Below are 14,045 nucleotides of genomic sequence, written 5' to 3' on the forward strand. Positions count from 1 at the left end.
GCTCAGGATCTGGGCGCAGGGATAGCGGACGCTTGCTGCGGCGAGGGAAGTGGGTGGCCGGCGGCCCGGAGCGGGGCCATTTTAGCTTCGATTCCAAGCCTGGGACGCTTTGGGGCATCCGCGGAGGCGAGCGGATTTGGAGAGGCGGATCTAGACGCGTCTCCGGCGAGGAGGAACAGCGGCAGCAGCGGTTCTTCTTCCTCGCGGATCCGCGCGTGGGTGCTGCGGAAGGAGAGAGGTGGATCAGGGAAGCCGGGCTCCGGAGGAGAGGGGAAGAGGGGGGGGCGCCTCCAAGCCGCCACCCCCTTTGAGGGAGGCCATGATGGGGGAGAGCCCAGACTGGCACACGAGCGGCGGGGCGGGGGGATTGGCTGCCAGTCACCAACGGAGGATGATTCAGGCGGCACGCTCGGCCCGATCCCGCCCCCCGCTCCTTTGCACCCGCGCCGGCAGCGAGTTCCCGAGATAGGGATGAGCGCCGAGAAATCAGCCGGTAACGCGGCGGAACTACCGCGCTGGGGGTGGGGGAAAGAGGGCTCTGGTTGTCAGGCCGCTCGGCAGGGACGGGGGTGGCGGGGAGTGTGTGTGTGTCTGTGGGGAGGTGCGTGGGGCTCCTGTTTGGGGAGGGGGTCATCATTTCTTTCTCTTTCCTCCCCCATCCCCACCCCATCGCCGCTGGCGTATAAAGATCCCGCGATGGAATCCCCGCACCTCGAACTGCTGGAGTCCCCGGAGGGCTGTCCTTCCCCTCTGGAGCTCAAGTCTGCCCCCAGTAAGAAGATGTGGGTCAAGCTCCGAGCACTGTGAGTAACCCTACCGCGGCTCTCGTACAGTTCAGTTCGGTCTGTCTTTTCTGTGGTTAGTTTTTCTGCTCCGGCACTCTCCGATCTTCCCTTCTGGTAGCCTTGGAGACTTCTCCAGTTTCTTGCAGTCGGACTTAGCCTTGCAGCTGGATCGGTGGGCAAGGATTTGCTACAAGTGTGTGTGTGTAGTTGTGGGAGGGAGAAAGGATGCTTGGTTTGCAGCACTGCTCCCCCCCACGTGTTTTCTAGGCTCTGGACAGAGAATGGGGAATCCAGTGGTTCTCTGTGGCCAGTCAACCCGATTCTCCTCTTTGGGGTTCAGTTAAGCTTCGGTGCATCTGAGTGAATTGATAATGCTGAATTTTGTGTATGCTGCTGACATTAGGTATTGCCAGGCTTCACCACTGGGAGGCTTTTTATTTTTTTTTTCGTGCCGCAGCAATTAATAGCACTGGCTGAATAACCTCAAGATGCTTTGGTATGGGACTTGCCTCCCCCTTCCACACTCCTGCTGTTACCAGCAGCTCTGGTTAAGTGTTCAGTGAGGGGTTAGAATGAGAAGGCATCATGCCAGTGGGGTGAGCATGCATTGAAAAGATGCTTGTTGTCATTTTGCAACTGTGAGGACTAGAAGCTTGAAGTACATCCGGATAAAACTTGCCTGCTACTCTCATTTAGTGTCCACTGTGAGGTGTGAGAAGGAGTAATTTAAAATCACTCTGCCAGAGCAATTGTGTATAGAATTCAACATAGAAAGCCTCTCTTTCTCTTTCTGTATCTCTCTTCAGCTAATCACCTCTCACCTGTGCAAAGATTGTGCTTAGCCACTGAGCTAAAGGTCCATAGCATACTTAATTTTTTTTTAAAAAAATTATTAATTTTTGGAGTATAATTAAAATACAAAGTATAGAATATAGAAAAGCGAGAATACAGGACATAGATAGCCTTAGCCAACCCTATGCCTGCTGAGCAGTTTCCAGTGCAAGTATTATTATGGTTCCTAAAATCTAGAGATAAGCCAAACCACTGCAAGGTTTGGAGGTGGCTTTTAACCAGAGCACTCAAGATAAAATCCTGTATCATTTGCCTGGGAAGCAGTCCCTGTTTAGCGCAGCGGAACAGAGTTCTGAGTCTCTGCATTGCCCCCCAGACCACGAAGAGATCTGTGGCCTGAAGCAGCCTGGTTTTCATACAGAAGGTGTCCCTTTATATCAGTGAAACTTGTGGGATTTGCTGTAATCTGCTGCCTCTGGACACAAAGCCCTTGTATCTTTGCTCCTGAAATCGCCATTCCACAATCCAACGCTGTTCAGGTGCTTTGGATTACAACTCCCATCACTCTCAGCTTGCCTCAGCATTGCTGCTAATGGCTAAGTCTGCTGGGGCTATAGTGCGGTGCACCTGGAGAGCAGTGATGTTGCCAAGTTGGAATTTGTTAACGTATTGCCGTGTGCTGGAAATGTGTTGTTGAAACTGTGGGACTGCAAAGCGGGCTGTGACTTGAAGGTGTCCTTTGCCCCATAATCCCCCACCGTTTGTAGCTTCCGTTATCTTGCCTATTGTAGGACAACCTGCAGAGAGCAAGAGCAGATGCTGGCTAATCTGCAGAGCTTACTGGGTGACCTTGAGCCGGTCAGCATCTCTCAGCCTAAGCTACCTGCTGGGGTTGTTGTGAAGATGAACTCAGAAAGAGATGGAGAAATAGCATTTAAACCACACCGAGCTCTTTTGAAAATCCAAACATACTGTGGGTTAAAATGAAGAGCAGTTGTGCTTGCAGTTCAGATGGCTGAGCCATCCATGTAATCATTCCTCAAGCTTGGCTTGTATCTTGGCTCTTTCGGAATCTGGTTCTAGCTCAACAGGGCAACTTGTAAGTGAGTTCTGTAGGAAAAGGAGCCATCCTCTGTCATGCTGGGTGCCAGTTTTTTAAAATAACCAATGCACAGATTAACACCTGACTGTGAAGAGCTAACACTTTCAAAGGACTGAATGAGGCAAATGTGATGTTTTGTCAATAGCTGGAAAATTTAACGAATGGAATATTTCAATATTTAAAAAGAGGAAGATAGTAAAGTAGGTAGAGTATGACTGGTTATAAACCTTCAGTGCTTGTTTTTCCTGGCTGGAATTTTTCCCTGAGTTAATATGGGGAGGCAGTGTGAAATAGTAGTGAGAGACGCCGTGTAAAGCCAGGATGGGGCTGCAGCAAAGTGGCAGAACATCTACTTTGCCTGTAGGAGTTCTTGGGTTGAATCTGTGGCATTCCTAGTTAAAAGGATCCGGCAGCAGGTGTTGGGGAAAGGTCTTGTTCTGGAACTCTGAGGGTTATAGTTAGGCAGAGCAGATCAGAAGTAGAGAATCTGGTGGCCTCCAGATGTTGTAAATGTCAGCTGCCATTATCTACGACATCTGGAGTAGATACCATGGGCTGCCATTAGTGATACTGACCTTTGGCCCCTTGATGGTGTGGTCCGCATAACCAATGAATGTTTGTCCAACATTATCTTGGGAACCACTGGACTGGATGGTGTCTCCCCATGCTTACAAATTAAAGCTATTAAGCACCATCTGAGCATTCTTCTTTGGAGACTCTTTAATTCAGTGGTAAGGCTTTCATTGCCTTCTCAGGATAAATATACAGGTACGATAACCATGGAGAGCCAGTTTGGTATAGCAGTTAAGGTGCCAGGCTAGAAACTGGGAGACTGTGAGTTCTAGTCCCACCTTAAGCACAAAACCAGCTGGGTGACGCTCTCTCTCAGCCCTGGGAAGGAGGCAAGGGCAAACCACTTCTGAAAAACCTTGCAAAGAAAAGTGCAGGGACTAGTCCAGGCAGTTGCCAGAAGTGTGTGATGATAGGTTGGGAATGGCCTCATGATCTCATCATGTCCTGAATCCCCTTGTCATTGTCAGTCCTTCAGACAACACCCCACAACCCCAGATTGTGCTTGTTCCTAGATTATAACTAGGGAAGCAGAGACTGAAAAAGCTCACAGGTGCTTTTCTCTGCATCTGTTTGTCAAGGACACATCTGAAACACCAAATTGTGAATGTGACACATTCAGGTATCATGCTGTCAGGCAAGTCAAGGAGCTGGGATTTACTGTGGACCTTGTAAAATGTATACATATTGGCAAATTTATATGTGCTCTAGTGAAATATGTTAATAGGCACTGTATCTTGTGAAGTAGCCTCAGGTTTATTTCTTCCTGTGTTTCTTTTGAGGGAGAAATTACATGATTTTCATGAAAGAAAAATGGTATTAAAATCAAGGTATTGGGGACAAGGTTAGGTTAGAACTGAACCTCACACTCAGATTTTGTGTTGATGAATATTTTTACACATTTTTGTGAGCCTACAATTTGAGGTCAGTCATATTTTGATACAGGAGACTTATGGCAAGTTTATTTTAATTACTTTATGGTGGATTTGAATCTGATTAGAACAAAATGAGGGGAACTGTGTGCTTTACTTTTTCCCTAGGCTCAGAATTATACTTCTATCTTCTAGGTTATTCAGTTTTCTTTGTTCACATCTTGTGGCCATGATTCCCACAAATATTTCATGCATTGTGTAGAATTACGTTTTCTCAATTTCTCAGCTGGCTGTCCTGGTGATTAGTTGCAATACAAATACAGTCTTTTAAAAGTGTAGGAAAATCAATATCTATTTTGTTATTGTGTCTAATTTTATACAGTTCTGTCTTATGTTCTGTAGTTCACCCCCTTGACATTAAACAATCCTCAATATTTGTGCTTTTCCCCATAGGGAAACTGCTACAATCTTTTAAATAATTTTCATTGGCCTTTTCTGCTGCTTTTTCCTTTTCTGTTGTGCTATCCTACAGCTAAGGTTATCAACAAACAATGCCTCCTGATTTTGCGATCTGATTTAAATGTAATATAAACCACAGCTAAAGCACCAATCTGGGCAAATTTTCCATTTGATTGCCTTCTTCGTATATATTTATGCACACATCATGTTTTGTTAGCTTCTATACATATAGCATTAACATTCCACACACTTGTGGACGTAGGTCACAGATTACTGGCATCCTGATATTGCTGATGTGCATATAATGGAGTCATGCAGAAGATCTGCCCAGGAAAATGCTGCATACATTGCCTGCATCCCATTTATGCTGGAGCTCAGTCTAATGTCATTTGTGGGTTTTTTCAGTAGCTTCCCTTAATTCCAACCCCAAGGAATGGGAACTCCTTGCTCATTACCATACCTTCCCCCCAATCCTGTCCCTTGGCTGTAAAAGAATCAGTAGTTTTTCATCAAGCCATCTCTTGGCTGAAGAATCTTGGAAGGAGGCCTTGAAGAAGGGAATATTGGGGCTAGTGCCTCAGAATTTAACTCCTTATAAGGCAACAGAAGGGTCTAACAGTATATTAGATACCTTTTATCCATGCCTTCCTTTGTCTCTTGGTTGGCATCTTTAGGGTCGGAATATACCTGGGGATATATAATTGCAGACTTGTAGATGATCAAGCAGTATTAGAGAATCCCAGGATGGGGAACTGGTGGCTTCCTAGGCATTACTGAATTATAGGTCCCAACTTCCCTCATGGGTGGGCAGCACTGAGACTGTTGGGAGCTGAGCAACATATCCCTTTCTTTATGGTAGCTAGAAATCTTGCTGGTTTGGAAACTGAAATAGGTGGGCTGAAATTTCACCATTGTTCAGAGCTTTGGTGTTGTATTGCCCCTTAGGGTTTCATACTTTCTTTAAAAAAATGAATATTTGGCAATACTGGAATGCACTGAAATATTATAAAAGGAACATTTTTAGTGCTGAAAAAGGCTTTGAAGCTTCCCTAAACATTCCTGGTTGCCCACTTAATATGTATTTGTTTCCCGCTGGTCTTGTTCCCTGATCTGTTTCAGTCCTGGCACAGTTGTTTTGCTGAAGAGTTTATCTATTTACATTGACCCCTCAACAAATTATTCTAGGTGGCTTATGTCATTAAACTGATATGCATAAAATAAAAACCATAAATAAATACATCACAAATAAAACATGAATGCAAACTATCAACCTGGTTGTTACCAGTCCTGATGCACCTTCTGCTCTGAAGGCTCTCTGAAAAAGTCCAGTGTTTCTATATATTAATATGGAAGGGGCCATTGTAATCTTGAGGGCAGAGTATGCCAGAGTGAGGGTGCTACCACCAAAAAGGTTTGCTTCTGAGTTCCAATCCCCTTCATGGTTTGGAGAGGGGAATCTGCAGCGTGCTTCCTTTGCCCAGGCATAGCCAGTGGACAGATTCTATTTGGAACAAACAGTCCCAAGTTATCAGTGAGTGAAGTTAGAAATAAATCTCCTTACAAGGAACTCAGGTTGCATTGTCCATGTCAGTTCTTGGACAACATTTGCCTTGGAAGAAGACAACCAGTGTTGAAGGCAAATCGTGCTGAAGCTGTAGCAGATTAGGCTTCAGAGGGTTTTTGCTTGAGTGGGGCTTGGACTGTTTGAATGCCATGTATTTTGTGGGTAGGTGACGGGCAACTCTGGAAGTGTATTGGGCTGCTGGTGTCCCAAGAAAACTTGCCGTTGCATTTGTAGCTGTGAAAGACATTCTGCAGAGGAGAAGAAGGGTGAAAAACCCTTCTCCACCAAACTTCCATTCTGGCATAGCTTTGATTGGTAGGTATTTTTGTAAACTTTGCAAAGGGTGGAGGGAGGTCTTTTCAGCATTCCTTGTTAACATAGGCCTGTTGTTTCAAGGCTGGACTCCTTGTCATTTTCCTTTCCTTACATTCCGTATACTTGATCTCATCTTCCTACTCTGTCCTTGAATCCTGTTAACTGAGTAGTTTAGCGCCAGTGTTCTTTGTGAATGCATTATCGTGTGGTATCTAATGGAATATTGTAAGGATGCTCCTAAGATGCTCTGTGTGTGCATATCTACAGTATACCGATGCCATCTATCTTTCTCAGTGGAGGTTGAAGTTGGAGGGTATTCTAGGGCTACCAGATTTGGACCGAAAAAATCTGTATGACCACTAGATGACAGCAGATATCTAGTCCTAGGATATCCTCCAGTGTCAGTCTCCACTTTGAGACTGAATTTATTCTGGATCCTGTTTTTCTTACATTACAGGCAAATGTGGTGCCCTCTTTGCATTTTTCATCCATTATCTCTGGCCTCCATTCTATATTGTTGGATAATGTGGTTTTGCAGATGTGCTAGATACTGTATAAAAGGGAGCAGCCTTCTCCAGTCTGGTACTCTCCAGATGGGTTGAACTGTTACTCCCATCACCACCACCCCTTCCTGTATGGAGGATGATGGAAATTAGTCCAGAAATATTGGATAGATTGGGGGAAAACTAGAGAACAGGCTGGATGCCTTGTCCAGAGGGAGGGGAACGTGTATGAAGATTTTAGCAGAGTTAGCTGTTAAAGGTGAAACTACATAAAAGGAAGGGAACATGGGATTTATAAGGCTACATTTCCCTTTTAATGCAAATCATAATATTGGAAAGTCATAGCAGGTGGCAGCACCTAACCACCCTTGGCTCATCTTTAAAAGGTAAGCAGTGCTGCACCTGGTTAACACTTGGTTGAGAGAGACCATCAGGCAATTCCAGGGTAGTAGGCTAGATGGGAAATTGGAAAAACAAAACAAAACAACATGGAAGAAGATAAGCGCAAACCATTTCCATATTGTACATTTAATCACTGAACCTTTCTCAAACCACTTAGAACTCTTTCCAAAATGGTATAAACTGTCTGCACTAGGAGGACATAATGTACCTGCTGTATTTGGGAAATGGCTTCTTCATCTCAGAAGATCGATCTGTGCTTGAGGAAATGCCAATCTACTCTCTAAAACTGAGGAGGCAAATTAAGTCATTTTCCTTTTTCCTAGCCCACAGCACTGTCTGAATAATGGAACCTGACCTATGTTTCTGCTGACTCCTTCCATTTCTGTTTTATTTTTGCAATTTAATGGCTGTATTATGTGTGTATTTGTTTTTTTAAACTGTGATTGCATCTTTTGCTGTCTTGTTTTCCTTTTAATTCCAAACAGCCCATATATTAGCTTGGCAGCTAGAACATTTTAAGATCTGTGTTGGGAGATGTTCCTTCATTGGCTGCCCAATTGCAATTGTTCCTCCTGACAATTGAATAATTGACTGGGATAGACCTGTGCAGGTAGTCCTGTCCAGTCATGTAACCATTTAGGGTTCTAGATTGTTGTGGGTGAATGTGAAGAGAACTGAACATTCTGGAAGAGACCCACACTCCAGTCTTCTAGTTGTTGTCAGTATTGAATGGCATGTACTGTATGATGACAATGTGGTCTTCTTACATAAACCCACTCCTTTCAGTGTTCTGGAGCCAAATGGAAAAAGCCATAAAGGAGCAGATACCATATCTCTTTCACAGCGGCTTGCATGTGGGAACTGAGCGCGAACACTACAACATAAGCATTATAAACCTGCGAGGATATTGGCTGAAACCCTCAGAAGAAAGTCCCAGAATACTAAATGATTTTGCTCAGCTGTACTTCCAGGAAGCACAGATGGTTTTTATCTTTTTGACAACCCTGTGAGGTAGCTTATGCAAAGAAAGAGTGACTAGCTCAAGATCTCTCTTTGGCCTTGTAGGCTGAGCATGGATTTGTATCTGGGTCCACCTGAGCTATGCCCAGCTCACTGCTAACTGCTCCACACTGCAGTTTTCTCCAAGTTGCTGACCTCCAGTTGAATTGGGAATAGAGGTTCCATTATTGCAGAGAGGGAGTGCATCTGGAGGGCTCTGGGTCGGTAAAGGCTGTTATGCTGGTGCTTGGAGGGATTTTCAATATTTTACTTTACTTTGTCAGAGCTGGGGACACTTGATTCTGTTGGTAGTTACACGATGAGGTGATGTTGAGCTGGCTGGGAGAATCTTGTTTGAGCAATTGGGAGTTAGTTTTAGGATTTGGTATCCAGAGATGGGTTTGACAGCTCTTTGACCAAGTGAACCTTGGGTTTCAATCAAGGTTGAGTCACAGCATCTCCTTTGCAGAGCCAGATGCAGTTGTTTGGATTCCTATCCAAGCAGGTGGTATGGCAGAGCTGTGTTCAACTGATTCATCATCTCCTCAGTGGGTGATGAATTTGTGCATTTTCTTCATGTTATGTGAATAACAGATCCATCAACGTACATTTGATGCATTCAGAGGCCTATCTGAATTGGCTGTAACTTTATGCACAACTGGGTTGGTTTTTTGAAACTTTCTTGGCACATTAGCCCCTATGTCCCTTGACACAGATATGGTTCAAGGCAGCCAAATTCTGTCTTAGTAATTGGGTTTTGCAGGCAGAAATGAGTTTTACATTTAGCAGGAATCAAGTTAGTCTGGCCAGGTATAATCAGCTGATATGATGTACGGGGATGTGTTTGAAGACCTCTGAAATTTAGCTTGCACTATACTCCAGAGGTGCATTGCATTTCTTGCTATGTTACTGTTGATGGAATCAGGGTAATACATGGAAAATGTATCTGACACACAGCAATGGCAGAATTAGAAACCATAACAGGATATTTGACATACCAAATTTTTCAATGTCAGATATCAGGTTTTACAAAATATACCCTATACATTTTCCCCCCAATGGAAACACTGCTGTAAATTCACCATAACTGGGTTTTTCTTTTCCATTTTGACAATTTTCACATTGCATGCATTAATAAATATATTTTCTGTGAGTTGGCCTTATGTGGCTGGGTTTGGGAAATGATAGTATGAATCATGTTACTTGGTCTCAGTCTCTCTCAACCTGATGCCCTTATGTGTTGGATTTCCATTTCCCACAATTCCTTACTGGGGATGTCTGAGTGTTCCTGTTGTAGATGGGTCAGTTTGACGGGTAGAGCCTTGGTGAGCACATCCCAGCAGGCAAAATGAAATAGTAGACCCATTCCCAACAAGCTAAGTCTTGTCAGGTGGTTGGCTTCAGGGAACCGTAATGTGGCACGTTCAAATTCAGTTAAGTATGGTGGATCAGGACTCGACCTTGGGGGAGCTGGGGGTAGCGATGACTGACAGGAAGCTCTGGCGTGGGCTGGTCCATGAAGTTACAAAGAGTTGGAAGCGACTGAACGAATAAACAACATGCTGGATCAGGACCATGGACAGCTCCTAATCTAATTACATGTGCCTGATGGCTTGTGTCCTTTGATGGTTGCAAGGAAATACTGCTTCAGCAGAGTTGTGGTTTTAGACAAACTTTGCTTTGTATTGGCTACATGGGTTTGAAGAAATTGACTGTGGTCTCTAACATGCCATAGCTTGGATCTATTATTCTTTTACTTCTGCGAGACTGAGAGGATGAATGAAGTGCTGGGGGGTAGTTTTCTGAGTTCAGGAGTTGTGGCAGGATCAAGATCCCTGGTGATGATTTTGAAGACAGAAAATATACTAATATTTCTCTTTTAGGGAAAGCATTTTGAATCTCAGCTTTATCTGAATCCTTTTCAGAGCATTGGGAGACTATGGGTTTAGTCAACATGAGAGAACAAGGAAAGAAACTTTCCATTTTGCAAGTGGGGATCAAAGCTAGATTCACTGTTGATCAGACATCTGAGCCTAGTTATATTTCTTCTGTTGTCCCACCTTCTGTACTATATTACCATCAAGATTCTGATTTAACCTTCTGAGTTCTTTTGTCTTGAAGCAATAATAAATTTTTTTTTTGGAATATGGAAAGGATTCAGTATTCAGACTACATTATTGCTGAAGAATTTAGCCATTTATGATATACTTTGATTTCTTTTTATGTGGGGAAATAAAGTAATAAATCCATTATACTTCGCTGAATATCTGTATGCAGAATTATGAGTAAATATCCACATACACATGCCAGGTTTCCTGAATAGAAGCTTGGTCATGGGATTAGGGCTTGGAGGCCAGAATATTACATATTTTGTGATTAGGATATGTTAATTAGTGATAGACAAATAGGTGCTCATGTGTTCTACTATGTCTGCAGGCTTCTCCCTTGCTCTCCACCAGGTCCACTGATGGCATTTTTAATAAAAAGTGCCCTATTGGTTTCAGAATGTTCTCTACTCTTCTGCAAACTGTTATGAAATCATGGAGAAGCTAACCAAGTAGTCATTTAGATAGTTTTCAATCTATCTAAAATATAGTCCGCCTATTAACCTGAGAATCTCATGGGGGAGGAGTAACAAACAGGCTCTACCAGGAGAAAGAGATGGATCACTTGATGTGGCACTAAGAGTCTTATGTGCCTGAAAATCTTAACAGATTTATTGTAGCAGAAGGGACAGGAGTCTACTCCTTCAGATGGGAAAAGTATTATCCTTGGTTAGCAGAGAGAGATGTCTGGGTAATGGGAAAGGATAAATAAATCGTGGGGCAAAAAAGGCCGTGAGATTAAAAAAGATTTACCTGTGACATTTCTCTGCAGTACTCTGCTGAGTCCAAGATAGGCACATAAACCATTCTTACTTGCAGTAATTGGCAATAATGCAATCTTCCTGGATTTTTAGAGAGTAAAAGATTTATCACACCAGAAACATTTGTGGTTCAGTGAGTCTTGGCCTCTCAACAGCATTGAGTGGAGCCTGATTTGGTTAACCGAACAAAACATCAGTTGCCAGTGATTTGTGTGTGTGTGTGTATCTACATATAGCTTAGACCAAGCCAAGTGAGACTTTGATAGAGTTTGTGAAACTCTATACAGGAAGTCCTCAGTTAACTATGGTAACTGGAATTTCCTTCACTAAGCAATGCAGTCATAAAGCGCAATGTCACATGACTGCATCTCTTAGTGATGACAATCCCAGCACTCCCCACTGCTGTTGTTAAGCGAGGATTGCAGGTTGTTAAGCAAGTCACAGGCACTTTGCAAGCAGGCTGGCAAGCAGGTAAATGGCTGCTGCTGGGCGGGGTGGAGGATGCGTGAGTGGCCTGCGAGGTGCGGCGCGAATGTGGTGGGGTGAGGGGTAGCTACCACCAGGTGTGGGAGAGTGTGAGTGACTCATCAGAGCGACTTGCGACCTTCCCTGCCAGCTTCCCCATTGGCTCTGCTTTGGGAAGCTGACTGGGAAGTTGCAAGTGTGACCTTGGGATGCTTCTATTCTCATAAGTGCAAGCTGGTTGCCAAGTGCCCAGATTGCAATCATGTGACTGCATGGCTTCCAGAATGGCCGGAATTTGAGGACCAGTTGTAGGTACTATTTGTGTAGCACTGTCATACTTTGAATGGTTGCTGAATGAGTGGTCATTAAATGAGGACCACCTGTAGGTTTCTTGGTCCAATCAATTGTCAACTATTTGGCAAAGCTCCCTGGGGGACTTGGCAGGGCTGTGAGATTTATCCTTGATAGTAATAACAATTCATGGCTTGCCCCTGGGCTGGTCAACATTGCAAATAAAGTTAAATAACCCCTCAATGTTAATGATGCTGCCAGTAGGTTGACTTCAGAGTAAGCCTTGGGAGACAGTGGCTGCAATCTTGCAAGAAAAAGATATGAGGATATCCAAACAATTTTTGAGTTCATAGCAGAAGCATAATAGTTTATCCTGTGTTTAAAATTTTAGTCAGAGCTGCCAACCAGCTATGGGAAGAAAAAATATCTCCCCTCCCTTTTTTGTGCTTAGGTTGAGTTATTTTGATGCAGTTGTACCCATGGGATATGAACGGGCAGGCTTCAGGATTGCAGAATTGCCTTTTGTGTTTTACTAGAAGTTGGCCAAGTGAGATCAGGTGCAGAATAAGAGGGTTTGTTTTTGTGGGGGGGAAGGTAGACATAATCCTTAATTCAGAAAATTCAGAAATAGGAACCTGGTTTTTCTAATGATCCTTTTAGCCAATCTAGTTTTGGAGGGAAGGGGAAAACTCCGTGGTTGTCGCTTCAGCTAGTGCTAAGTAATTGGGATTGAGAAATCATGGCTCGTCTATTGTGAATCAGCTGCACAAAACCCGGAGCAGAATTTGGATGAATCCTGAACTGAACTGCATTCTATCTGATCAAATTCAAAATTAAGGAACAGTCCTCCAAATTGCCCTGAGCCATTTCCAAGTCCTCTGAACACTTCAGGAATAATTTGAATACCCGTGGATATGTGGACCTTCTGTCTACAAAAGCCTATATGTTTTGTCCCCCAGTTTTCTCAGTGTAAGCAAATAGTTATAGTGTGGTAAAAGAAGTGTGGGTTTTGTGACTGACAACTAACAGGGGACTACTTTACTCAGTAGTCTCCTTTTGACTTTCTGGAGGAAAGGGATGTAGAGAGAACTTACCACAAACTGCTCTTACAAAATGTTTTCACGGCATTTTGTAGTTGTGTGCCTTAGTTTGCTAGCTGCAAGAATAGTTTTTGGGTTTAAGTGTGATATTTGGATTCAAAAAGGTTGTATGCTTCTGAAGGCTTTACAGTCAGGCAGGTTTTTATGATTACACCAAGTATTAATTTAACACTTTCTGTATGTGTTAGTCCCAGGGTCACAGAATAAAGAATACAGCCAACTGTAGAAGAATTTGACTCATTTATTTGATTTCTATCTCATCTTTCTACTCAACCAAATACTCCAGGGAGCTACTGAGTAAGCATCTAGTTCTTTTTAAAAATTTCATTGCAACTTCCAGGAAAGTTCTCGTTCTCTATGACTGATTATGTGCCATCAAGTAATTTTCGACTTTGCACAGCCATGTAGATACATTTTCTCCATGACGATCTGTCCCTAACCTAGTCTTTCAGGTCTTCCAATGGTGCACCCATCACTGCTGGAATGGAGTTCATTCTCCTTTGTGCTGGTGGTCCTCTTCTTTTTCCTTCCACCTTTCCCAGCATTAGACCCTTTTCTAGAGGGCTGGGTCTTTGCCATAATGTGTCCAAAGTAGGATAATTTGAGCCTGCCCATCTTCATTATATTTCCTTACTGGATTGTGCTCCATCACCGTGGTCAAGGATGAAGTGCTTTAAATTTGGATGACCGTCAGTTGAGTAGAAAATAAAACATAAGTGACACTTGGACACTGTGTTTCTTCATGATAATTCCTCAACCCTTTGTCTCTCCTGCTAACAATTTGCAGGTTACTTTAATGGGGCCACAGGTATGCTGCATATTTTCACCGAGAGTACTTCCAAACCCCAGGGAAAAAGAGCAAGTCATTTTTAAAATCAATAAAAGCTGCTCTTGTACAACCTGTGTGGAAATGTGTTGGTTTTACCCTGATACTTTACAGGATGTTTAGGAACACGTCTA

The 14,045-nt window shown here is 43.5% G+C and overlaps 1 protein-coding gene across 1 annotated transcript in view; it reads left to right on the plus strand.

Moving 5' to 3' along the window:
- Positions 1–404: 404 nt before the first annotated feature.
- PDE1B (phosphodiesterase 1B) overlaps positions 405–14,045 on the plus strand; it is a 121,727-nt gene continuing 108,086 nt past the window's right edge. The window contains exons 1-2 of the mRNA XM_063293958.1: positions 405–493; positions 689–803. Of these exons, the coding sequence (XP_063150028.1) occupies positions 472–493; positions 689–803 (137 nt within the window). The 5' untranslated portion in view covers positions 405–471. The remainder of the gene's footprint in view (positions 494–688; positions 804–14,045) is intronic.

The sequence above is a fragment of the Candoia aspera genome, chromosome 2 (assembly GCF_035149785.1).
Source record: "Candoia aspera isolate rCanAsp1 chromosome 2, rCanAsp1.hap2, whole genome shotgun sequence".
In the NCBI taxonomy this organism is placed as follows: Eukaryota; Metazoa; Chordata; class Lepidosauria; order Squamata; family Boidae; genus Candoia; species Candoia aspera.